The sequence below is a fragment of the Mauremys reevesii genome, linkage group 2, assembly GCF_016161935.1.
Source record: "Mauremys reevesii isolate NIE-2019 linkage group 2, ASM1616193v1, whole genome shotgun sequence".
NCBI classification, from domain to species: Eukaryota; Metazoa; Chordata; order Testudines; family Geoemydidae; genus Mauremys; species Mauremys reevesii.
Genome location: NC_052624.1, coordinates 283,498,149 through 283,525,162, shown reverse-complemented (window position 1 = coordinate 283,525,162; position 27,014 = coordinate 283,498,149). Strand labels below are relative to the sequence as shown.

The window sequence follows — 27,014 nt, the reverse complement described above, 5'->3', positions numbered from 1 at the left end:
GCTGGGGAGCAGCCAGCAGCCACTTACACTCGAGTAGATGCCTGGCTCTATTGATGCTGTTCCCGTGCATGGCCACTGGAGGGACCTTTTCCCTGCCCCCTCCCCCTTACAGCTGTTCCCGCCGGAGACTGACAGCTGGCCCCAGGGTTGCTATAGGGATAGGCAAATTGCACTGGCTGTTATAGGTGGGGAGGTGGCTGCCCCCGCCTGGGGAGGCGGGGCCAGGCACTACTCCGTATAAAAAGCAGAGTGCTCCATTCAGCACTTCAGTGCTTGCAAAGCGGGAGCTGCCGCAGCTGAGCCGGGGGCGCAGGGGAAGGGGGCCACAGGCAGGGAGCCCCTCGGTGGCGATTGCCCAGCGTGGTGTCTTGGCGGGGGGGCACTGCCCTGAGCAGTCAGCCTCGGGGGGGGGGGAAGAGGGCTGCTGCCCCGCTGCCTGCAGCGCCGCGGGGGGGTGGCACAGGTCGGGGGGGCTCTTTGCAACTGGCAACCGGCCGTCTGCAAAGCCGAGACGGGAGAGGCGGGCGCCCAAGAGCCACTGGTGCGAGAGCCGCTTTGCCAGCGCAGTGGCCCAGCCTGCGGGGACCAGGCGCAGCAGCGGCGCCCTCGCCCCGCCGAGCCGGATTCCCGGCCAGCGCAACTTTTCTCCGGAGACGCCCCCCGCCCCCCGAGCGCTGGTCCGTCGCTTTCCGCCGGCGGCGGCTCCCCCCGTGCGCCGGGTGCCGCTTTCCCGGCTGAGCCTTTGAACGGCACAAAATCTCCCCCTTGATCGGCCCGCCCCGAGCTCCGGCGGGAGGCGAGCGGCTCCCCGCTTCGCAGGCGGGCTGCGCCGGGGCGACCCGGGGCCCCTCGGGCGGGCGCCGCCGGTGCATGGACTGAGATGGCCTCCGAGCTGGCCATGAGCGGCGAGCTGCCCACCAGCCCGCTGGCCATCGAGTACGTCAACGACTTCGACCTGATGAAGTTCGAGGTGAAGAAGGAGCCGCCCGAGGCCGAGCGCTTCTGCCACCGCCTGCCCGCGGGCTCGCTCTCCTCCACCCCGCTCAGCACCCCCTGCTCCTCGGTGCCTTCCTCGCCCAGCTTCTGCGCGCCCAGCCCCGGCGGGCAGCCGGGCCCGGGCGCCGCGCCGCACCCGGGCAGCGCCGGCAAGGCGCCGCTGGAGGATCTCTACTGGATGTCGGGCTACCAGCACCCGCTCAACCCGGAGGCGCTGAACCTCACCCCGGAGGACGCGGTGGAGGCGCTGATCGGCAACCCGCACCCGCTGCACGGCTACGAGGCCTTCCGGGGCCAGGGCTTCCCCGGCGAGGAGGCGGCCCCGGCCGGGCACCACCACCACCACCACCCGCACCACCACCACCACCACGCGGCGCACGCGCACCACCAGCACGCGGCGCACCCGCACCACCACCTGCGGCTGGAGGAGCGCTTCTCGGACGAGCAGCTGGTCAGCATGTCGGTGCGGGAGCTGAACCGCCAGCTGCGGGGCTTCAGCAAGGAGGAGGTGATCCGCCTCAAGCAGAAGCGGCGCACGCTGAAGAACCGGGGCTACGCCCAGTCCTGCCGCTACAAGCGGGTCCAGCAGCGGCACATCCTGGAGAACGAGAAGTGCCAGCTGCAGGGCCAGGTGGAGCAGCTCAAGCAGGAGGTCTCCCGGCTGGCCAAGGAGCGGGACCTGTACAAGGAGAAGTACGAGAAGCTGGCCGGCCGCGGCTTCCCCCGGGAGCCGCCCCCGCCGGCTGCCCCCAAAGCCTCGGCCGAGTTCTTCATGTGAACCGGGGGGTCCCCGCCCTGCCCCCGGGACTCGCCCGCCGTGTACATAGCGAGGGGCTGGCTGCTGTACATAGACTCGTGTTTCTGTGTGTGTGTCTCCGGGCTGCAAACAAACTCACAAAGCAGGCGCGCCCCCCACGCCGGGCAAGGTCCCCCCCGTCCCCGCTTGCGTCTCCTTCCCTCCCCGCCTGGGCTGCCCACGAAAGCCCCAGCCCCGCTGCGAGCTCGCTGCGTTCCGGCCGCAGCCCCGGGTCCTGCCCCTTGCAAGAGCCCCGCGAGTTCCCCCAGCGCATCCATCCTCCTGCCGTTGTGTGTCTCCAGGAAAAGAGCCCGAGCTGGGACTTGCCGAGGCGAGGCAGCCTCCAGACCGTCACACGCTCACTCCTGAGTCTTAACACGTTGTGATCACGAAAACTTTAAAAAAACCAAACCCGCCCAGCCCAGGCAAAGCTTTGGCTGGTGGGAAAGACAAACTGAACTTTCAAAGACTTGAAGCAATAGGGGGAAAAAAAATGAGCAAACCTCTGAAATTTTTTTTCTCTCCTGGAAAACTGGGTAACAAACCAAAATCGTTTTGGGAGAAACAGTGCATCATAATGAAATCCTCCTCTATACTCTTCTTAATAATCCTACTAATTAATAAAGCAGCATCCAAGGAACTGTGCAACTTCGCTGTGGTTCTTAGAAGACTTTTTAAGCAATCCTGCATGCAGGACATGTATGGTATTTCAATAATCTCCCCTTCTTTTCTACTAGAACAGATGAAGAAAAAGCATGATCCAGTTTTTTTTCCTTGGTAATATTTTTGTTTGTTTTTTCCCAACGGTCCGTTTTTAGTTTGCAGCACTCTTTTTGGGTGCATCTTAAATAACAAATAGTCTTAAAATGTTTGCAAAGTGATGTTTTCTCTCTCAGTGGAACAGTGCAGCAAAACACTCACAAAAGGGACTGGAATATATATCTTGGGACTTCAGACTCCAAAAAAGAGTTGAGTTTACCTGCTTTTTATCTCCTTCCTTTTCTTACTAATAATTCTTGTTGTTTTAAAAAGGAAACCTGAGCCAGACTTAACTTATTTAAAGGTGTCCACTTGTACATATGTAGAATTTAGTTAATTTTTTGCCCCTTTTTTCCCCCCTGAGCCTATATTTTGCTTGGTGATTTAAGAAAAAAAAAAGCTTAAAAAAATCACAAGTCTTAATGAAAGTTTGTATGTAATAGCATGCAAATAATATAAGAATTAATTAATTTAATTATGTTGAAAAAGCCGAATGCACTATATACAGGAATCAATTGGATTAAATAATACTGTTGTTTTATAGAGATTTAAAATTATCTATGCTGTTAAAAATATTGGAAAAAAGTTAACATTCTAAGATGACCTGAAAGGCAATATAGTAATATATGGACTGCAATCAGTTGGCTGCTATATCACTATGCACCAGTTTTATTTATTAACCCCTGGGAAACAATATTATTTTAACCTTGATGATTTTTAAAAAAGAAATGGCAATCTTGCAATTACGCTTTGTGTGAAAGTTTAAAAAAAAAAAAAGCAGAGCAGTTGGGGTTTTTAACAAGTCGCTTATTTTAAAAAAGGAAATCTTGGGGAAAACTGTAAAAGTCTTAAAAACAAACCATGTGTGAACTTTGGCAACTGGTGCATTTTAGGTGCTGCTTGTGCAAAGCATTTTAAATAACCAGTTTGTTTCCATTTCTGATGGTTTTAACTCTGTTGCATCAAGATAGAACTTATATTCATCTAGAGCTTCAGTTAAGTCCTTTTTATATAAACTGCTGTTGAGCCTTGTGGGCTATTGCAACCTCAAAACACCTATATCTTTTTTGTTTTGTTTGTTCTTTGAATTGTTTCCTTTGTGTTCAGGCATCAATGCAAAAACTCATTTTAGCTTTCATTTGCTACAGACGAACGAAAAATAAATCTCTTTAGACCTACCTACCTTTTTTGCCTTCCTAGTTTTTGTAGGGAGGGGACATCGTTTGAAATTTTTGCACTGGTGACAGTGGTGATTGTCTCTTTCGGATTAGATGTTTGGGGGAAATTAAAGCACACTGGTTTCTTTGCTTTGTGTACCAGAATGAAATGTCAGTTTGAGCTTAAATACAAAGGCAGGGGAACATGCAACTGCAATCCTTGGACTGAATGAATAGTAAGAAATTATTTTAACTTTGTTTTGGTGGCTCTAGATGAAACAGTGTAAACTCCCACCTTAAAAATTCGTTTTCCAATTTAAAAAAATAACCCCAAAAATTGATCTCTTTGGAAAGATTGGTAAAAATTGACACTTTTTATTAACGAATGCATCAATATTTTGTCCATTTTTAAAGATGCACTTTCTTATTCTTCTGGGCGATGTTTAGCTTTCTAGTTTAGTTTAAAGGACAGCACTTTAAAAATACAGTTGCTGTGTTTGGAGACACAAGATACTAGTAGTAAAACAAACAAACAAACAAAAAAAGTTTAGGCTCATAATTTTTCTTCCCAAGTTTTCATCTATGGGAGGGGGGAATTTTGAAAACATTTTCGTGCTATTTATGGTACTTTTTCATTTCCAAAGATATTTGGTTTGAAATAATTTTAAAACATCACAGTTTATTAGCCTGATTTATTTTTTTGTTTAAATGCTGAACATTTAAATTTTGAGAGAGATTCCTTGGAATTAAGTGGTGGTTTTACACTTTTTTTTGCCTTTTAACTTTCAACAGAAACACTTTCTCTGAATCATTCCATATATGGGATATGCTTGATTTAAAAAGTTTGTTTTTAAAAAGGACCATGAAATTGAACGTTTTTAAGTGCATGTTTTAGAGCTCCATTTTAATTTTCAGAGTGCTGAGATTTAGAATGATAAAGGATTTGATCAGAAATCGGAGCATTTTTTCCTGCACGTGCCAGTGAAATCATTTTCTTTTTAAACCAAGAATTATTTCCACACCAAACTAACGCTCTGAATAGTGCTTAGTGCGGTCTCTCTCTCATACCCAAATCAGTCCATTGACTGACTTTTATTTTAAATGGTTTTATTTCCCCTTATGGATATTGTTTAAGAATTTTTATTAAAAAAAAAATCAAACATATTTTAAACTGCACTTTAAAAATAGAACAAGCAGTGAATGGCTTTAAATTACTTTAAAACGACCAGAAATAGAGTGGATTTAATTTGTTAAACATGCCTGCGGTGGCGATCCTCATGGGAGGGAATCTTTTGGGTGCCAATTAACATCCCCTGTACTAATTGATTTATTTTTTTTGCTAAACAAATGGGAAAAAATCTGAGTGTTTCAAATATTTTAAAAAATTAAACCAGAAAGCTTCTGCTTTGGCACACTCCCCCCCCTCCAACCCCCCTCCTTTTTCAGAGTCCGATTTTGAATTTTCCCCCAGTTTCTCTGAGCCTGGCGGGTTTGCTTTAGACCTTGTGCTGCTCGCACTTTGCAGATGCGAAATGGGTCACTGGCTGGAGGCTTTGATAGGGTGCAGAGTCGGAAAGCTGTTCCCCGAGGAGAGTCTCCTTGGCCTGGGGGAAGGAGGTTTTTTTTTTTTGCTTGAGGGAAGCTGAAATGGACACTTGGCATCTGTTCGGCATCGCACCAGTTTTATTTAATGGGAGGGGGAAATGGCACTAAATGCGACGCTGGGACTGAGGATGGCGGGTGAATGGGAGCGTGGCAATGCTGCTGGTGCAGCTGCCTGCCTGGCACCTTTTTATAGATCAGTCACAGAAGTTAAAGATGGAAAAGACCAATTAGCTCATCCAGTTGATTCTCTTGGCCAGGACAGGCTTGGTCTGTATTGTTCTTTTCCCTAGTGCTTTATCCAGCCTAGTTTATCTATCCCAAGCGAGGGGGCGTCTACCCTGAATATTCAGCCTAAATTTCTCCTAAATTTGTTAATTTTCCTTCCAGTTCAATCCACTCCCACCGTCCTAAATATTGTGGGAATTTCTCTCCCTGAATTGTTCAGCTACTTTTTAGGCAGATATTCATTGCCTCATGATATGGACAGTTAGCCAGATTCCTGACTTCTCAAAGCCCTTTTTTTGTGGATTTGCAGGCGCCGTGTGTGTGTGTGTGTGTTGTGTGTCTGCTACAGACTAGGTCGGAATCTCAAAATCCAGAGGTTTAATATCCACAGAGAGAGATCCACATTCTGTATAGATAAGGGCCTGATCCTGATTCTGCTCCGACATCCTGGTGAATTTTGCTACCGACTTCAGGGGGAGCAGGATTGGACCCTGAACATATAGAAAGACACTCTCTCGGAGAGTAAAAATGCAAGATTCCTGCAAAACCTGCCTGTGCAGGTGGAGCACGCGAGTATCCCTGGCAAAGATGGGGGGAAACGCATCAGTCAGTCAATCCCAGAATTGTTTTCTGTCTTCTTGGGTCTTTTTGCCCTGTGGAAGTTGTGTGTCGTTCACACCACCCCCCCACGGGGATTCGGACAGTGTTAACGGCATGGTGTCTCTCAAATGGGCAGGGCAGGGCCTGCGTAGGATTAATTTGCACTGGACTTGGGTCAGTCATTCGGATTTGATGAACGGCCACAAGTGTTAACAAGGAGGAAGCCTTTTGGGAAGGAAACTGGCTCTGTTTTTTTAAAGCAAGGGAACGGATACCATCTTTGATCATCGAATTTCGTCTTGTAAATCGCACCACTTGCTGCTTTGCCTTTTTTTGTTTTGTTTTGTTTCAGGGCCCTTCCCTGGTGATGACCCTGAAGCCTTTTTTTAGTTTTTCTTCAATTCTAATTTAATTTCCCCATTTCATTGTGAGACGGTGACTATGGGTTGTCAGATCCCCAATGTTTACTTAGTCTATGCTGGGTCCCAAGCCTCTGCAGTAGAAGTCCCCCGTAATTCCCCTGCATCTTTCCACCCTTAACCCCCACCTCTGCGTTTTTCAGACAGTAGCCCCGGCCCAAGCCAGTGGGTGTTACTAAATAAAGAGAGCGGAAAAGTTGGTGAGGGAAAGGGGTTTCACTCTAGGAGAGGGGCTTCCCCCTCCCCCACCATAATGACTTGAGACTCATTCGCTCAGAAGCAATAACTCTTTAGGTGAGCGACTGAAAATGAAGCTGTGGGACAGCGGCCCGATTGGAGTAGATAGGACTTGAAAAGTGTGTCTCTGAAAACCAAGGCTAGGAACATTTTCACACCCGCAAAGAAGGGTTTTGTAATATTGCCCGTCTCTGGGCTAGATTGGCTCCGTTGTGGATCTAACTCTGTTTGGATTGTGCCCAGTGTGATCTATGTAGGGTGCCCAGACAGCAAGTATGAAAAATCAGGTGTGTGTGTGTGTGTGTGTGTACATGGTCCTCCATGAATCATGTACACTTTCCCCCTTGCACTCCACTGAGATCAGTTAACTTCACATTTGCCAGTTTTACTGTGTGTGTGTGTGTGCATATGATATTCATGCATTACTTAACTCCATGGATTCCCCATTACAATCCAGTCTCTTTTTAAGTAGAGTACCCGGTCGTTCAGCTGTTTGTAGACCGGTCAATAGTCACTTAGTCTAGTTGCTTATTGAGTGAGAATATCTTGTGCTCGGATAGGTCCAGGAACTGCGACTTCTTCGGCAGAAGGAATAGTTGAGTTGCTTTTTGGCCGTTCTTTAGCTTGAAATCTGTCGGCGAATATTTCTCTCCCCCCCCCCCCGTTACATGGGATTTAGTGTTAACATGACTATCTTCACTCCCCCATCACACCCCTGCTCAAGTGCATGGCCCAGAGCAGCAGAATAAAAGACCAAATACAATTCAATGTGGACTTACTTGCGCTTCGTCTCTGGGCTGAACTGGGACCATGATCCGAGCCAGGCTTCCCAGATCATCCAGTGAAACCACGAGCCCTTTGAGCAGAGATCTTGACTTACACAGTGAATCCATTGTACCTTTTGGGTTAAAGTGTGACCCCTCCCTTTTCCGTGCCCCCAAGTCCGATGGACATTGGTGGCAGTCTCCCTGCTGTAGTGCGTTCTCTGTGACAACGGCGGTTGGCGTTAGCCCTCAGCTTACCATAATGTACTATCCGAATGGAACTGCGGGACATGAAGTGAATTGATCTCAGCGGAGTGTCGGGAGGAATGTAAATGATTTGTGTAAGGCGATGTGGCCTCATTTGAGAGGACGGGGTTTCGGAGAAAAGACGTTCCAAAAATCAAGGTCTGATGCAGACACAGTGTCGGCGTGGGTCATGCCTACGCAGGGCACAGTAGTGACACAACTTGACTATATATGTGTGTATATGCCCCATATATTTATAGACACACGCCAAGCAGACTGGTACGCTAGTCAATTACTGAAATCTTCCAGTTTAATTCTCAGAGTCCAGCTCTGCCTGGTACAGGGCATGGGGAGTGTGTCGAACAGTTCCTGCCTCGTTACTGGCACACAAAAGAGGCAGTTACATAAACAATGGCATTTTCCATCCCGTCTCTCGGTGTATGTTCTTGCGCTCTATTTATTTCTTATTAGTAAGGGGCAAACCCTGCCCCCCCCTTATCCTTGAGAGTTGTGGTCCCTCTCCCCCCCTCTTTGAATCTTTAGCTCTCCTCTGGAGTGCCCCCTGGTCACTTGCTTTGTTTTTGAACTGGGTAATTTGTGGCCAAACCCACTGTGAGGCAGTAACAGGAGTAAAGCTCGAGGGAATGGAGCAAATCAGAACAAGGCGCAGTGAAATAGGAATTGTCGAGTCAGGTCAGAAACCCGGCTCGCCGGCCACCCTGGGCTCCAGGGTGCAATGCACAGGGCATTCATTCGCCGGGCAGAAACTCCTGGAGTTCAGCTCCGGGCTAGGCTTCCTGGCTCCAAGTGCTCCCATCCAAACTTGTCCTGCTTGAGTGCTGCTGCTTTTCTCAGCACACTGACAAAATAGTCAGTGGGAGTGGGCCCGATTCTGCTCCCGCTGAAATCGGTGGGAGTTTTGCCATTGATTCTGATGGGAGCGGAGCTGAGCCCAGTTGCATTTCCTGAGCAGCCCGAGATATTTGAGAAATACCCAGTGATTTCTCCGTTCTGGGCCTCGTTTGTGCTGGGGAATGGGCGCTGGCCTCCTGCTTCAGACTCTGGGAACCAGGGGGTTAGGGCTGAAATGTTTCTGCCCCATGTTGATGCCTCTTTATTCACCAGCACCCAGCTAACTAACGCAGGAGCCTTTTGTGGGGGTCTGATTCTTGCGGCTCTGCTGGGTGAGGCGGGGGGAATGTGTCTAATTTTTAGCAATTTCTACCCCTAGATCTCAGACCACTTCACAGGGGCGGGTACCCGCCAGCTGCCCCATTGTACAGATGGTGAAACAGGCAAGAGAAAATGAAGTGTGTTACCTAAGGTAACACGGCAAGTCAGCGGCCAACCCGGGAACAGAAGCAAGGCCTGACTCCCTGCTGAAATGGAACGGGAAAGTTTCGGCTCCCACCCAGTGCAATCTGCCTTTCGGCTGCTTCACAGGGCCGCTCCCTCGGCCCTAGAGGTGGTGCCATGGTACGCCAGTTCCCTGGGGCTTGCTCCCCACTCTACCGACCCACCCAACTGCCGCGAAGGTTGTTGGCAAAAGCGAGTCCTAGATTCCATGGCCAAAGCTGATCGTGGCGTCTGACCCCCTGTGTAACACAGGCCCGAGAAGGGCTCCCAGTCATTGCTAGAGCAGGTCTGCTGGGAGAACAGCCAAGCTTCATTTAAAAATTGGTCTGTGATGGACAATCCACCGTGCTCCAGTGGCTAATAACCCCACTCTGCTAGAAACAGCCCTTGGTTTTCACCTACCCAGGAACCTCCTTTCCCAACTCTGTCTAAGCTGCTCTTTGAGTCAGGCCTTTTTTGGCCGGCGGGCGAGAGGCTGGGAGGTTTGTCCATGTAGCCAAGACCCCCACGCCTGAGTTCCGGACAGGTTCCGGGGCAGGCCTGGTGCCGGGGGAGGGGGGAGGAGGTGACCAGTCCCCTTGCAGCAGCTGTGCCTTTTCGCTCTCGGGTTTATTTTTTTCCCAATGTTGTCCCTGAAACTTGCCTCCAAAAAAGGAAAGGGCTGTGCCTGTGAACTGCCAAATGTGCGGTGTGCCCATGTGTGGGGCAGGGCCGGTGCCCTGTGGATTCCTCCCTGGCCTTGCATCCCAATCATGACCTTGTAGTAAGAGTCGCGTGGCTAGTGCCAGGCCGTTTCGGAGTCGCCTTGCCCTCGCTAGCTGCTGGCGAGCCAGCCTCAGCCGCATTCAAATGGAGTTTGAGGCAAAGGTTCCGGACAGGCCCAAACCGACTCCGATCCTACGGAGCTGGAAGGAAGCCTGCTAGGCACCGCCACCTTCCCTAGCAGTCGGGGATTGGGCCCTACGCTCTAGCCTTGCTTGAGACACTGAAAACAAGACAACGCCCGGGCTACGTTTTCTCCAAACCACTTTGCCCAGCCCTACCCCCTCTTGCTACCGCGCTGTCCCCTGGCCTCGCATTAGAAAGCACCCTCCAGGCTGCAATTCAAAGCCGATCACAAGCGTCAGCAAAACCACAAACTGCCGCCTGGTTTTGCGGAGACGAGCATAACCCCCTAATGCCGCCGCAGCTCCAGAGATGCCCGTTTCTGTCCTGGGTTAAGGCGATGCCTTTGCATACAGGATAAAGAAAGCAGCTGCCAATTTTTCCCCCTCGTTAAGCTTCAGCAGGCTGGTGCGGGGGCCAGTCTCTCGGGTTGCCGGTTTCCTTAGGAGTTTTAGGGTGAGGGTGGGAACTGAGACTTTTTCCCATAGGAGGAGAGGGGCTTCCGTGCCAAGGGCTTAAGGACAGCGCTTAATTTGTAATGAAAGAGGTGCCGGGGCTCAAGCAATTGACTGAATTTCATAACTGACAGGGCAAGCGTGGTGGTGCCGGGGCTCAGCCCTGGCCTGACCCGGCACAAGTTAAGCACTGTTTAATGAACCTAGCGCCGATATGTGTTGGCACAGGGGGGAGTGGTTGTGCCTGAAACATGGTGCTTCCAAAATTCAGACCCCTCTGCTGTCCGTACAGTTTGTTGATTTTAACCACAGGGAGGTGGTTTGGGGCTGGCAGAAGGCTATTTAATGTCTTTTATTTGAAATTGCAAACGACAGTTTGGTAGGTTTGAATCTCCCAATGCACGGAGCGATGCCAACAACTGACCCAGTAGAATGAATAGGGACCACTTCCACTTCCGGGGGGCGAGGGGGGGAACAGTTCAGCTAAAAATTCTTTTTGCCCAAGTTGGGTCAGTGTATTACAGGCGGCAGATTCGGATCCACCTCTTCAATTTCTCTCTCCTGCGTAGACAACAGATTCCGCTGGCTAATGCCAATACTAAAATCGCATCTATAAAGCGTGTGTCCCTGTCCCTCTGAAGACAAGCTAGAAAGTCCCGAACCACACTGGATGCCTCTCTTAAGGGTTGTAAATCTCATTTGGGGGTTAGAAAAATGCAGGGGTTTCCGCTGCCTTCTCCAATTCCCCTCCCCCCAACTAAAGGCACTGTGCTAGTCCTCCCCCCATGCTGAAATCTGCTGCCCCCCCCCCGATATTAGTTGTGTATTTTGCCTGTAAGATCATCCCCTTCGGCATTTTCTCCCTAGCTACAATATTATGACTATCACACAGTATTGTATACGCCCGCACGCAGGCACTATGTTGGAAGAAGTCTCTTGGGTCGTTAGGCTTTCGTCTCTTCTCCCCCTCTTCCCCCCCCCCCGCCCCAATCTATCGCCAAGTTTTCCATGTGTAAAAAGAGCCTTGTGTCCAACGCACAAAACTGCTTCTGCAAATTGTCCTTGAAAACACCCCAACTATGTGAGCGATTTTTCCAGGCAAACAACGGTATGTGCATTCTCAGCTTGCTCCCCGAGGCCTGGGTTTCCCGCCCCCGTCCCTCCCCGAACACACATGCCCACAAGCTAGAGAGCGGCTAGCGAGCTGGTGCGCACACATCTGTCCACCCGGAGCAGAGGGGAATTGGTCTGAGTGCGCCTCCTGCTTAATCCACCAACAGCCGCTGGTTCCCCAGAGTGCCGCTGCCTGGGAGCTTGGTGCAGGCCACAGAGTGATTTATCCTCCTCTATAGATCGTGTGGAACTACCCTGACGTGGTGCAGTCGAGTAACAGTCTGCAGCGAGTTACAGCCCCTCCCTTTCTCTGGACATGCACCCAGCTCTCGCTGCGGCTTCGCTTCCTTCTTCCCCCTCGCAATCCTGCCCGAGTCAGCTCCTGGGGTTTGGCCAGCCTCCCTGTTGAAAATAGCCCCCTTAATAATCCAGCCCTGAGTCCGGCTCTTGGAATGGAACAATATTATTTTAAGCTCTCCTGGCTGTCGACAGGGGCCAGCCAAGATCCTGGCCTGGCTCAGCCCCAGTGCAGGGCAGGCTGCGCTCCAGTTTGCAGAGAATTCTCCTGCTGTCTGTGTCCCCCCACCCCCTCCTCCCTCCGTGGAGGGGGACAGGCCGGGTGAATTTTGCAGCCTCCTTGGCAGGTCGCACAGCCTTTGGCAGCTGCTGGAGTCCTGACGGGCCAGGGGAATTCTTCTGGCCTGAACAAGCGAGGCTGGGATCCTGCTCTGCGCGCACTCGCCCCACGCAGGGAGCGGATTCTGGGCCCCGTTGGGGGTGGGGAGGGGAAGCACGCCATTTAACCCTTGGAACGCCACTGTCTGGATTGGTCAGATGAGACCTTAAAAACCAACATGCTGGCGATCCATGGCTCTGCGTGGGGGTGTTCGAGGGCTTTCCCCTGTGTCCTGGCCTGGGTTTCCCCTCCCGCTCAGAATGCTCCATTCCGCACGCGGGGCGGCTGCGTTTCCCAGGTCCCCGGTGGCCCGCGGCTGCGGGCAGAAAGGCGCCATAGAAACGACGGCTAGCGTGGGCGCAATTCACAGAGGCCACGTTGACCCCTGGGCTCTGAGCGCTGGCGGAAAGGGGAGCATTCAGGATGCTCCTGGGGCCTTTATCTGCTTTGGGCGGGGACGGGGCAGGTGAATGACAATGCCCCCGAGTTTGAGCCCAAGCAAGCGAGGGTTCCAGGCCGGCGTGTGAGGTTCCCATCAGGTCGCTCTCCCCAGGCTGGGTCTGAGCGAGGGGCTGCGAGCAGCAGCCGCCCTTCAGAGCTCGGTTCCCAGGGGCTCCTTGCTGCTGGCTTGTAAGTTCCCTCGGGAACCCTCTTCCTGGATATTAGCCTGCAGTTTCCATGCCTTTGGCAGGGCTAAGAGGAGCTGTGACCTTCCTCATTGCCCTGGATCATGTGCCTCCTGCCACCTACCCCCTCCTCCCTCCTTGGGCAGTGTCTCCTTCCCCAGCTCTTCCCTCACCCTCCCTAGCTAATCACTCACCCTCACTACTGTCCGCACAGGGTAGTGCTGCAGGAACAGCATCGCCTGCACTGTCACCCTCGCCAAAGGGGGCCTCGGTTTCCCCCGAGCGAAGCCGGCGTGCGGAAGGGGCGATAGCCCCTCTGGCTTCCCTTCATCACGTGCTTCGCTTTGGAAGAGCCCGTGGGGACTTTGGAGTTGGCGACATTCTTGTGCGTTGCACGTCCGTCTGCCGGGGCGCAGGCGGAGCACGGGGTGAGTGGTGGTGGGGGCATCTCTCTGAGCTGGACCCCGGGAAGGTGGCTCTGTGAGCATGCTATGTGGAGTGAGCACGCCCTGGCTGCGATGGTAACGCAGGAGACCCCCTGAACCCGGGCACCTCCGCTGAAGAGTGGAATGTGCACTGTTGACAAGGCGCCCTGAAACTGGGGAGCAAGAGGGTCACGCGCGGACGGGGCCTGTGCAAATTCTTCCAGCGTAGCCAGCCGGCCCTTCCAGCCCCCGGCTCCCCTCCCTACTCTGCCAATGCTTCTTGAGCCTACCCTGCACCATCCCCTGCTATACCAGCCCAGGGCTCCCCCAACTCTGCCCCGTGCCCCTCCCTCTTGATCTGCAGCCCCCCCCTCCAGTCCTGGAGGCTTTGTTGGAGAGAGACTGCCAGGCATGGTGACTTGATGGCTTAGGGGCTGGCCAAAAATCCCCCGGGGCCCAGATGGGGGGGCCCTGTAAGTCATTCCCATGTGCCCTGGTTGAGCTGAGGATTCGAGCGGATTGAGGCTAGCACATTAGCCCTTCCGCACGCTGGATTCAGCCTGGAGGACTGAGACGTCTTACAGCTGACAGGACAGGAGCGTTCTCCAGCTTTCCCTGCATGTTTGCGTCAGGCTGTTGTGTAGGCCGGGCCAGTTTTCATCCCCCTCGGGCTGCAGCTCTGAAGGATAATCCTTAGGGCTTTGAACGCCTGGTGTCAATGGGAGCGAGATCAGGCCTTAGAGACTCATCCCAGCGGCGGGGTCATTTCAAACTAGGATGGACGAAGCCCTGGAGAAAGTGCCGTAGGGAACTCTCCTGCAGATGACTGATGATGACCGTGGCTTCTTCCATGGGAGGCTTTTCTAGTGCTTTCCAAGCTTTCATTACGCCTCACCAGAGGTGTGGAGAGCAATTTTAAAGGGCCACTGTCAGCTTAAAATCACAGGCCAGATCCCCAGCTGGAGTAAAGGGACTGAGCTCCACCGAAGTCAATCCAGTGATGCTCACTCATGCCAGCTACGGATCTGAATAAATGGATTGTTTCCCCTGCATAACGGGCATCAGCTTATATTACTGAAGTGGAAAAGACTGTAAACGTTCAGTTTTGTTTTACACTGTGTCTGCCCTTTGCACGTCTCTGCCTTTGCAGGAGCGGCGCCAGAGTTTCTGGCGCCCTAGGCAGAATTCAGGGGGAGGCATTTTGTGCACTCCCCATGGGGCGCGCGGGAGCTTCCGGTTCCACTCCCATTGTGCCGCTGAAGAAGGACCCTCCGCCGAAATGCCGCAGGCGACAGCAGCCGTCATTGAGCTGCTCAATTGCCTGCTGCTGTTTTCCGCGGCACGTCGGCAGAAGGTCCTTTTTCGGCGGCGCGACGGGAGCGGAACCGGAAGTTCCCGTGTGCCCTGTGGGGAGCGCACAAAATGCCGCCCCCCGTATCCTGGCACCCTAGGCGACCGCCTAGGGTCACCTAATGGAAGCGCCGGCCCTGCACCTTTAGACAAGGGAGAGCAGTGACGTCACTTTCACACTGGTTTACGACCAGTTTCACTTTCTGGCTGGGAGTCCTGCAGAGTTTACTGGTTTAAATAACAGCTTTCAGATCTGTGCTGAGGTGTGGAAACCTTTGGGCTGGTCTTAGATTGTAGCACAAAATTAAATCGTTGCACATGGAGGAACTGGGACTTGGAGAGGTGAAGTGACGTCTCCAAGGTCAGGCTGTTGGTAGGTCAGTGACAGAGTGAGGAGTAGACCCTGCTCTTATGACTCCCACGCCTGTTCTTTAACCCCAAGACCAACCCAGCCTTTCCTATTGGATCTGACGAAATGACCTAACTGAGCTTTCCGATCTCAAATGTCCGTGATGCTCTGAGATGGTGCATCGTGAGCGTGCGCTAAATATATTGTTCTCTGTGTGCAAAACACATGTCGTCTTGCACAAATGATTAGACAAATCATAGATACCCAGATTTTGCAAATAAGCAGACAACCAAGATAAAACAACTGATGATGCACCACAAAATACACTTTGCTCGTTCATTTGCCAAGTGTAGCTTCAGTTTTAATTATTGATACTAATATTCCCTAGTTATACTACTGAATGTACTGCAGTGTATTTTGCAGAAGTCATGACGTCTTAGTAACATGAGACCATCCTACGACACTTGGCTATTAAATTGTTGCCGAGAAGCAAGGAGAGGAGGCTGTTTTGGGTACGTGGATTATGGGACTTGTGAACTCAAGAAGACTGAATAAACACTAATGAAGTTTGATTGTATATTATAAAATTATTTTAACTGCTAACGGTGATGGGGTTTTACGAACTGAGTTATACTGATGTAAATCTGGAGTATAACTCTATTGGTGGAGTTACTCTGGATTTAAATCAGCATAACTGAGACCAGGAGCTGGCCAATGAGAGAGTATGTATTTGTGTATATAACCCTGAGATGCTGTTTCGATTACGTATTTTGCCCTACACGCTTTTTAAATTTTCTCCAGTTCTTTGAATTCTGGTTTTGTTTAGATACTGTTTTTACACGTCCCCCACAGCATGCCTGCCTCCTGCCCCCCGCCCCCTATTATTTATATCTAAAAAACAGTCAGACACGTGAGACGTGTTGCTTTGTGGCCTGTGGAGAAGCAGAGTTAATTTGGTTTTGATTGATCGTGGGTTTGAGAGGTTTCATCAGTTTTCAAGCCGACCTGTGGCAGGCTGCAGGTCGGTGTGTCTGTCTCTCTCTCACTATATGCAACCCAGTGTTTAGCAAAGCTCACCGCTGTGTGTCCAAGGAGGAGGGCATCGAGCAGACTGGCAGTTAGGACCAGTTCTAAGTTGTAAATCCACAACAGGCAACCCCCCTTCAGGAAAGATATTTATGGAGAAAAGGGGCCAGAAAGTAAATGCAAATGGTAGAAGATATTTGGTCCAAAGTTCTTTTTTTCCCCCCCATCGGCCTTCGAGGGAAACTCTCAAGGAGTCTAAATAAAAACAAAAGTTTGACACCTAAACCGTTTTTAAAGAATAAAAAACCTCTTGACTTCTTAAAAAAATTGTTGTTTGAGAGTAAGTGAAGTTATTTGTAGATGGGGCAAGAATTGAGCCTTCTTTAGCTGTCCTGTAACCTGGATCATCCCTTGGACTCAGGTGTCATGTGAATCAGAAAGTGAAACCGACTAGAAACTGACCATGAAGTTGGCCAGGCTTTTCTGTCCATACGAGTGAAGAACAAACGGTGAACAAAATACAACTCTAATGGGCTTTTTTGTAAGATTCTTTCTGTTTTAATAATCTCAGCTGAGTTTAGTAACCAACAGGGAATTTTCCTGGAAAGCCCTTTTATTTTAGTGTTGCTTTATGCACACAATAAACACAAATAAGTGCACTGTTTCCAACCCCAGACACTAAACAATCATGAGCCTGGCCCTGCAAAATCACAGAATTGGCTAAAACAGCATGAAATTAAAGAACTCACATTCTGAGTTGTTTTCATTTACCTTCTTGTTTTGAAACCCTTAGGAAGCACTTGAGTCACATTTTTCCTTCCTTAAAAAAATGAAACTCCCATATATTCCCATGACTCCAGCAGCTGGGGCTTGCAGCACTGTAATGGTTCCATTTGTTTATAATAATCTATCTGTTCAATCTATTCCGCACCCATTGTCGTGGTACAATATTTCAGCATCTTGGCCAGTTGGGTGATCCTGAGCAAGGAAGAAGAGGCCACACGTGAAAATGGAAGATAAACGTGGAGACCGAAATTTTCAAAGGTAAGTGCCTGGAATGACTTCCTTCCTCTCTTTAGATTGCAGGGACTGGCTCTTAAGCCACGTCTACACGGCACACTTCTTTCGGCAGTGGGCAGGAGAGTACATACTCGGGTGGCCTCCCAGTATAGGTTTAAGTAGCTCTGTGGATGGTGAGGCCTGGCTGAGCAGAGAACAGGCTCTACCAGCCCACTTCCCATCTACATGGCTGTTTTTTGGGGGTTGGTGTCTCCTGCTGCAGAAAAAGCCTCCGGCAACAGGGACAGGCTTCAGCAGTGGGGAGGGCTCAGAGCCTGTCGCTGACACGTTGTACCCACTGCAGTGTGGCTGCAGCCTGCTTTTCACTGCCGGGTGTAGCTACACGTTTCCTACACGCCACCGGAAGTGGTGTGTGGGGTAGACGTAGCCTTCCTCTGCGTGGGCAGTGCTCAGTGTAATGGGGTCACGATCTGGGTTGTGGCTTCTAGGCATGGCTGCGATACAAATCATGAAGAATGTGCCTGAGTATGAATTGACGTGCCTAACGTTAGCCAGCTACATTTGATAACTGTGTGTTCAGAGCTGCTATTAATACATCGCCCAAGGCGAGTGAGGTGCTTTACTGACCGTGAATACAGGGTCCCTGCCCTGAAGGGCTTGCAAGTCTATTTTCTGTTTCCTAAAATGCCCCAATGTAGGTGGGGGTTTGTCTTTAAATAGTATAAAGTCTTGCTAGGCAGCTCTTGAAAAGTAATCTGCTCCCAAGGTATTTTTAACAGAGGGAATCTGGGTTTGCGTTTGTCCTGTGTGAATCCAGTATGCGACACATGCACATGCTGTTTTGAATGCCCCCTAGTGGTAATATTAATTATACATTTCTCGGTACAGGAAACGGCCTTTTATAACTTATTTATCTGGAATCCATAGTGGAAAGATCCGGGGAGGGGGTGTGTATTTGCAGCTGGGAGGAATAAAACTGGTTACTTTTTAGTAGCAAACTTTAAGGTCTCTCCCTTTCCTTAGAAAACAAAGAAAAACTTCCCAAATCCTACGTGAGCAGAATATTATCACACTAGTAATTTAAAATGATCCCTCTCTCCCCAGCCCAGCGAATGTAAAAAAATAAAAATGCTGTATTGAATGATCTTGTGTATATGCACGCTACCGCCCACTCCTGGATGGAATCAGAACTGCTCAACTACATGTGACCCTATCGAAGTCAATAAGCCGGTGTATTAGAGGGAAATGAGAAGGGTTAAAAACGGATTTCGAAGAGCTAATAGCTAAAGATGTAAAAACAAACCAGCAATTCTGTAGGGATATCAAAACCAGGAAGCCTGTGAAAGAATCCGTGGGTCCGTTGCATCATTGGGGTCAAAGGGACCAATTAAGAAAAGTAGGGACATAGCTGAGAAATTCAATGATTTCTTTGCATCAGGCTTCACTGCAGAGGATGTGGGGGAGAGATCTACCCAGATTCGCTCTTTGCTGATAATAAACGTGAGAGACTCTCAGAGATCGAGGTATCAGAAGAAAAAGAATTTGCTGGAGCAAATTTATAATTTAAAAACCAGTAAGTCACCAGGCCCACCTGGTCTGCTCAAGAGTTCTGAGGGAGCTTAAATATGAAGTCATTAAAGCCAGGAATTTAACAAGATGGAAGAAGGGACTGGACATTTATATGGAGATCAGGAATATCCAGAATTATAATTATTTATGATAAAATATCGTGGAAGAGATATTAAGCCTCCTGTTTCAGGGTTTAAGCCAATCTCTGTATTAGGATGAGGAGACATAATGTGGGGGGCAGATTACCCCATATCTTCTACTATGGGGTTCTTATTCCTTCCTGTGAAGCAGCTGGTGTAGGCCACTGTCAGAGACTGAAGACTGGACTAGATGGGCTATGAGTCTGATCCGGTCTGGCAATTCATATGTCATAAGCCCTATACTGCTAACCGTTAAGGGGGATTTTCCTTTAGATCAGCTACTAAGGGCCTCCTGTGCTCTTGGGACTGGAGGATCTGACTCCCGTCTCTGCTGGCATGCTGTTCTGAGTGACCCGGGACTGCAACAGAGCGAGCTAGTGAAGCCTGAGGTGATCACAGAGTAGCATTTTTGTTACCGGTTCATCTCCAGCAAACATCTTTGGGTTCCCTGAAGGAATGTGTCAAGCGTGTATTTATCTTGCCACGGGTAAGGGTCTGTTTTTCACATTCCCGTCAGCTGCCTTAAATGCCTGCAGTCGTTTCCTGCCCTATGTGGGATTTGCTGAGTTCCAAACCAACAAGTCTGCCTGTGGCAGAACCTTGCTGGAATCTCTACTGAGCTGGTGGGTCAAGGGGGCCTAAGAAACCTGCATGTGATCTCCGGAGCTGCAAGGGTCCCCGGGCAGCATGGCCGAGGAAGAGCGGAACAGGACAGGCTGCTGATTGCTGATGGGGACGCTCTGCCATGGGGCTTCGTACTCTCCAGGGGCAGCAGCAGCTTGCTAGGAGGAGCCTATTGTTACAGCTCCCCTAAGCGCCCGAGTCCCAGTTGCAGCAGAATGTCTTGTCATTGGGCAGGGCAGCATCTGTCTGACGCTGGGTGCAAGACCCACGTGATCTAATCCAATCTGGCGCCTATCCCACTGGCCCATCACTGCAGTGTCGCCAGCTCTCGCGACTTTATCGTTCGTCTCATGAGATCTGCTGTCTGTCTTAAAGCCCCAGCTCCTGGAGGAATGAGAATCTGGGCTTTCACGGGGGAAAAAATGAAGGCAGGCTCAAGCCATGGTTGCAGAGGAGAGCTTGAAACTGTGACCCCCGGTGCCCCTGGAAGGTCCAAAAAAGACCCCGAGGTTTATTATTATTTTTAAAATCTCATGATTTTGAAGCCAATCTCGCAATTTTGGGGGCCTGTTTCATGATTTCTGAAGGCTTGGGTGGGTGACGTGGGGGTTGTAGCCCTGCCCGGTACTCTCTCTTAGGATTTCCAGCCTCTCCTCCAATGGGATCAAAGTGACCTGGAGAGCTGAGATCAGCAAGGGGAAACTCAGTACCTAGACATGAAAAACCCTGCGCTCCACTCAACAGCCCAGACACTGATGGGAGGGACTTCGCGAGGCTGCTGCCCCACATCCGTTCTCCTCTGGTGTCTTCCCGTGTCTGTTTCTAAGGTGGCACCCTGGTCACAAGGCAGCGGTGGCTTTGCCTCTGGGCGATTAGGAGAGGGAGGGGGCTGCACCAGGATCTCCACTGACTGAACAGGCTGAGAGATGCTGACCCCGGAGCCCAATCTTGCTGTAAATCCACAGGAACCACATCGACTTTAGTGGGATCTGCCCAATTGCACCAGCGTAACCATGGACAGAACCTGCCCCACTGCTCTGGGAAGATGAGCCCCTGGGTTCATTAGGAAGGGCTGATGGTAACCTCAAACCACCCGTATTTGTGCCAGCTCAGGGGAGGGGCCTGGGCCTTCCTCCTGCTGATCACCATGGTCTGTGTTTGACTCCTGGGATGATGCACGTTACAAAGGCTAAAAGGTTCTTAGTGCCGGGGGGTGAGTGCTGCACACACACAAGCTGCAGCTGCTGTTGGGTGCGACTGCTGCTGGGGTGAGCTGGCTGGGGAGAATTGGAACACGCCAGCCAGGCGCCAATGGTTCCCTGAGGCTTCCCTACAAACCAGGCAATACTTTGCCGGCAGTTTTGGCTGGGTTTTATAGGCAAACCGATTTCTCTCCTATGCCCAGTCTTCCTATTACATAGCAGCTTGTTCCAGGATGACTGGAGCACAAGTCAAAAGAACTGGGGCTTGGATTCCAGCGGGTGTGTCGCTCTCATGGCGCATTCCCCACGGGGGAGCTTTATTTTCTGTGATTTCCACCGTGGGGCTGGGGGAGCGGGGTGGAATGCCAGGTACATCGCTGGCGTTCAACTGCCCCAGGCCAATGGCTCCTGCGAAGGGGGCTGGGGGAGGAGTTCAACTGCCCATTCTCAGAGACACCCCCAAGTAGCCTCCACCCAGCTGAGGGGCTGAAACTCGCACCAGGCTGGCTGGGGTCATGTGCATCACAAGGATCACACCCTGCCTAGGCTTGGCCACCTGATCCTCCCCCACGCACTGGAGTTTGACCCAAGCCAGAATTGTGCCCGCTCAGATCCAGGGCCAGGTTCACGTGCAGCAGCGGGGAAGGTTGCACCTGCCTCAAGGTGCTGATGGTGGCTGCAGGAAAAGGCATGTGATGTCTGTGCTTTGCAAAGCAGAGGAGGAGCTGCTGGTCAGGCACCAGGGACTGCCCAGGTGCTGGAGGCGGGGAAGCAGGGGGTGAGGGTAGGGCAGGGATGGGGGAGGGGGTCTCTCAATCTCTTGGGGGTTTGCTGCTGATACCGCTGACCCATGATGTTGCCTCCCTGCAGTGCCATCTGTGGAAGAGCCTCCCCCTTCCTGGGGGCCAGAGATCCAGCGGGAGCTGGGGGAAGATGATCCATGCTGGTGCAGGGGCTGGAGGGCCTGGCTGCAGGGGAGAGAGAGTGAGAGAGCTCGGCTGGGCTGGCTGGGCCCAGCAGCCGCAAGGGGAGAAGGCAGGACCAGGAGCAAGGGTTGAGAAGGAACAAAGGGGAATTTAGGTTGGGTCTCGGGCACCCTCGCTCACCACGAGAATCTGGGAGCATCAGCGTCTTCCCGGCAAGAGCTCTCCCCTGCCTGCCAGCCCATGTTTCCCGTTGCTCATTCCCTCCCGTTGGCCCCAGCTCCATTCGGAGAGTTCTGGGAATGACAGAAATCGGGGTCTCTGGAGGGGAGCAGGAAACGAGCTGAGTGTTCCTCAGCCGGTTCTTGGGGTGAGGTGGTTTGAAAGCAAAGGGCATTTCCCCGCTAGGGCCGGCTCTGGAGTGACCCCTGCTGTAGCTCCAGGGGCTTCCTCTGCTCTGCTCAGAGCCAGGCCTGGACCCAGGCGTGGCATGATGGCGGCTGCGGTGCTGGAGGGGTTGAGGCAAGATGGAAAGGCCGGGTCTAGATGGGTGGTGAGGAGTAAGGATCCCAGGGGCCTTTGGCAAGTGTTCAGTGTTAGCTCTGGGGACCATCCTCCACTGGATCACCTGACCTTCACTTTCGGTCCTAAAGGGCTGGGTAGCTGCCCCATGGATGGACGATGTGACGTACGTGGATAGATAACAAAGCCCGGGCAGGATCTTTCCAGATGCAGGACACTATAGAAAGGTATGTGCTCCCCTTACATAAGCGGGACCTTCTGTGCACTACACTAGCCTGCCCTTAGCCACCTAAACCCCTCACCTTCCCCTACATGGCAACCGCAGGACTAGAACTCAACTCCCCTGCTCCCTTCTCCCGGAGCTAGAGGAACCATCTCCATTTGGCACTAGCACTGTAGGGCCTATGACACACAGTTGAGGAGTTCTGATTCCATCCAGGAGAGGGCAGTGATGCACCCTAGCTAGCTCCTTGCAACCTTATCATCACGCCTGCCTCTGAAAAAGGAGGACGGGCAATTGGAGTGGGTGCAGAGAAGAGCCACAAAAATGATTCAAGGGCTGGAGAAAACGTCTGACAGCGAGAGACTTAAAGATGTTGAACTTATCGAAAGGCCAGAGAAGTGCCTCCGTTATGGCATATAAGTCCCTTCTTGGGCAGAAAAAACTGGGTACCAAAGCTCTCTTTAGTCTAGTAGAGAAAGGCATAACGAGAACCATGCGTGGGAGCCAGGCAAATGAGATTAGAAATAAGGCCCTGTGTTTTACCAGTTGGAACAAACCCCAGAGGGCAATGGTGGATTGTCTTTCTCTTGGGGTCTTCAGCCCCAAATGGCTGCCTTTCTGGAAGTGATGCATTAGCCAAACACAAGTTCTGCGGGTGCTTGCTTACGTCCATTCCAAGGAGGTGTGTGTGCCCCGTGTGCACAGCTGCTGAAAGGTTTTTCCCCTAGTGGTACCATTCGGGTCGGCCCAGGCGCCCCCTGGGGTCGCACCTTCATGGCGCTGCGTATGGGGCCCTGCCGACCCCCTGCCTCTTCAGTTCCTTCTCACTGCCCATGAGGATCGTTGGCGCTCTCTCTCTCTCGTTCGCACCTCGAGCGATCCCCTAGTGGACTCTTCGTTTTAATCTGTAAATAGTTCAAACGGTTGTCGGTAGTTTTTAATGGTAGTCTAGTTCTTAATTACAATCCCCAACCCGGGGTTCCCTACCCCGTTCCCCTTCTTTTCTCCGGGACCGGGGCATGCCTCGGTCTCAAGGGTTTAAGCTGGGTGCGGTTTGCCAGAATCTATTAAAAAACCCAACAAACCAGACTGAAAGGCCTTCCGGTGTCACCTAAAGAGTTTCTTCGCGGATCACATCCTGCATCCGAACTTGCTCTGACTTGGCAAAGGTGCCAGCCCCCGTGCTGACAGCGTACTCCAGGAGGATGCATTCGGCAGAGCGGTGCGTCAATCGGGAGCTCTGACCCCTCCTCTGAGGAACTGCTTGGGAGTCACTTACTTGGAATGGACATGCGCAATCACTCGAAGAAGAAAAACTGGTTCCCTACCTCTTGTAACTGTGGGTCTTGGAGATGTGTTGCTCATGTCCAGTCCAAGGCCCACCCGCCTCCCCCTCTGTCAGAGCAAAGCCGGTAAGAAGGAACCAAAGAGGTGGTGGATCGGCAGGGCCCTATAAGCAGTGCCATAAAGGCACGACCCCAGGGGGTGCCTGGATCGGCCTGACGGGGACTGCGAGGGGGAAAACCTTCCAGCGCCTGTCCGTGGAATGGACCTGAGCATCACAGAACTGGGGCAGCTGGGTGGAGTGTAAGGGCCGGGGTGATACAGGAGGTCAGAGCAGAGGATGGAATGATCTCTCCTGGCCTTAAAAATCTCTGAATCTCTTGGGGTTTGTCGTACTGTCCATCACCGAGGTATCTGAGCCCCTCGGCTGCCCTCCGTGCCCGGTGCTCACTGCTCCCAGGAGCTGTGCGCTGTTGTTGAACCCCAAGGGGGAGGGAGTTGGGAAAAGGGGGGGGGGGTCTGTCGCATTTCCCCTCCCCCCAGTTTATTCAGCGAGCAGTAGCGTATTCAGTACCTCAGCGGAGCCTTGGCAGCTCTCTGGGAGCAGCCAGTTGTAATTTACACAAACAAAAATAAACTAATTGTCATGTTCAATTTACATAAAAGAAAAAAAGCCCAGCATGCCTGGCAGTCCTTGAGAAGCGAATAATATAAATAAACCCGTCCTGAGCACCCCCTGCTCCTCCCGCCCCCCAGTGCTAATGGCCTGTCTACCCCCGCCCCGCCCCGCCCCGCGACAATATGCAATGGGTTTTGCAGTGGTAGCCATGTTAGTCCGGATGCGGCTGCTATTTTATTGGTGATCCAGTAGCATCTGAAGACCCCTGCTGAGAACAGGTCCCCATTGTTCTAGGTGGTAATAAATCTGTGGAGTTTACCTATCTCATAGAGCTGGAAGGGACCCTGAAAGGTCATCGAGTCCAGCCCCTGCCTTCACTAGCTAGACCAAGTACTGATTTTGCCCTAGCTCCCTAAGTGGTCCCCCTCAAGGATTGAACTCACAACCCTGGGTTTAGGAGGCCAATGCTCAAACCACTGAGCTATCCCTCAGTGTAGGTGGTGTGTAGACATGGAATGAGAGATGCCCCCTGACCCCAGGGAGCTTACAGTCTAAATAGGCCAGGCAGGTGCAGGATGAGAGGGGACACAGACGTGAAACTTTCCCAGGGTCACACAGCAAGTCAGTGGCAGAGCCAGAAACAGATTGCTGGGACCCCTGTTTATGCCAGAAGCCAGACTAGCTGATCAGAATGATCCCTAGGAATCCAGGAACATGGGTCTCTGCCGGCCAGCCCAGGGTCCCACCCCCTAAACACTACACTGCCTTGTCAGGCTGGGAGTCTGGCACAATGGCTGTGAAGTGCTTTGAGATCCTCCAGGGAAGGGGGCAACAGCAGAAGCAATGACCAATCTGATACTGACGTAAGCCGGCTGGGCTGGGGGCGGCTGTCTATCGTCTCAGGGCTCTGTTTGTGCTAGCGGCTCAATAAGCTTTGACAAAGAATCGGATCGTTCCTTTTATTAGCATTTCACTTAACCCCCCCCCCCCCAACTCTTTCTTCCCAGTGAACGAAGGCAGGGAGCAGCACGTCAGCTTTTTGGCTTATTCCGTATTGATAGATTTAATTGTGGCCAACAATTAAATTTTATTGATAGGGATTCAAATTGAGGCAAAAAACCTTTAATGGAAAAGAAATGAGCTGTGGAGGGCGGGGGGGAAACCCAGCACCAACAAATCCCGTCCGCTCTCATCGGGAAATAAGGAATTGGGGAGGAAAAGCGGGAGATAGATTTGTATTTTGATCCCCCCACCTGCCTTTAAAATATATTTCTGGCTGTTGAATCCAGTGGCTGGTGGGTAGTTGGACTTGGGGGCTTTCTGGGCTGCGATTAGCAGTGGCTATACAGCCGTCCCCCGTGCATTTGACAGAATCAAATGGACAGATCTCCCCCCCCGCCACCAAAGAAGACATCAATAATGACATCATAAAGCAAAACCAGGCCCAGCCTGCCTACCGGAGATGGGTTTGAGAGATTCCCTTGTGTTCCAGCTGCTGTGTGAGGAGCAGCCTCGGACCCACACTGAATCCAAGCAAACCCAACCAGAAATCAAGGCGTGGGAGCCCGGCACAGACAGCGTTCAGATGGGAGGATCTGGCCCAGAGATGGGCAGAGCTGTGTTTAGCAGGAAGCCAGCCGTGTGTCACAGCTACTGTAGCAAATATTTACTCTCAAAAGCTCCTGGCTATGAGCAGATACCGAATACCGCGTTCGGCGCTCTGCAAGCCGGTTTAAATCCAGGGTAATGCCATGGGTAGCAGGAGCCTGGCGTTTAGCTCAGCAAGAGGCAGCTCGGCCCAGTCGTTTGGTGGCTAGCCTGGCGTGTAAGGGACCCCGATTCAATTCTCAGCTTCATCGAAGACTCCTTGGGCAAGTCACTTCGTGGCTCTGTGCCCCCAGGGCCGGCGCAACCCATTAGGCGACCTAGGCAGTCGCTTGGGCGCTGACATTTGGGGGGTGGCGACCGCAGCGGCTGAACATCTGGCTGCCGCAGTCGTCGGTGGTCTTTCGGGGGCGGGACCTTCCACCGCCTCTGTCGGGGGTGCCATTTTGGGGGCGGGACCTTCCGCTGCCTAGGGCGCCAAAAAGGCTGCGGGCGCTCCTGTGTGCCCCAGGTGCCCGATGGGGGCCGTAGAAGGCCCCAAGCTAGTTGAGGATTTACACAGTCCCGTTCATCCATGGGATCCCAACGTTCTTTGCCCCCCAGGGCGGCAATGCTGGTCCCTGTCTGTCTGCTTGCCCAGTGCTCAGCCCTTTGGACTCCCCCACCACTGCTGGGTGACCAAACAGCCGTGGCAGCGGCAAACACCCTGTGCCAGTCGCTCAGACGGCTGCCCCCGGCCTATCAGCCGCAGACCTGGCCACAGCGCAACACGCGTCCGTGGCCTCCAGGCTGCGGCTCACATCAGAGTTAGGAACGAAGCCACATGCCCCGAAGACGCACCAACTGGTGCAAATCACAACTCCAAGTGGTGCAAAGCTCAGGCATACAGGGACCCATGAGTGCATCACCCCAGGGCTCTGCCCTTTGGATCCCCACTGGACAGAGAACAGTTCCACGTCTCAGTACTGCTATTCAAAGCCCTCTGTCTCCTTCTCTTCATGACCATGCGTTCCCTGTACAGCTACACTCCACTGGGACAGTGGAACTGTTGGCCCATGGGGAGGGGCTGAGTGCAGGAGACTGAGGAACTCATGGCCACAAGAGACCACGGGCCTCACCGCAGTCAGGACCAAATGCAAAACCCAGCTCTGAGCCTTAGCCTTTCCTCAATGAGTTCTTCACGCGATGGGCTCACTGACTTGCACTCCTGCCTCGCGC

General features: G+C 51.9%; 1 protein-coding gene across 1 annotated transcript; it reads left to right on the top strand.

The window, feature by feature from the left end:
• Positions 1-469: 469 nt before the first annotated feature.
• On the top strand, positions 470-3,733 carry MAFA (MAF bZIP transcription factor A). Its single transcript, XM_039521659.1, has one exon. It carries the CDS (start codon positions 881-883, stop codon positions 1,772-1,774), a length of 894 nt encoding a protein of 297 aa, XP_039377593.1. The 5' UTR covers positions 470-880; the 3' UTR covers positions 1,775-3,733.
• Positions 3,734-27,014: the final 23,281 nt, after the last annotated feature.

Bases quoted from the DNA above. Each gene is read 5' to 3' on its own strand.
- MAFA (XM_039521659.1), top strand. From the start codon at position 881: ATGGCCTCCGAGCTGGCCATGAGCGGCGAGCTGCCCACCAGCCCGCTG.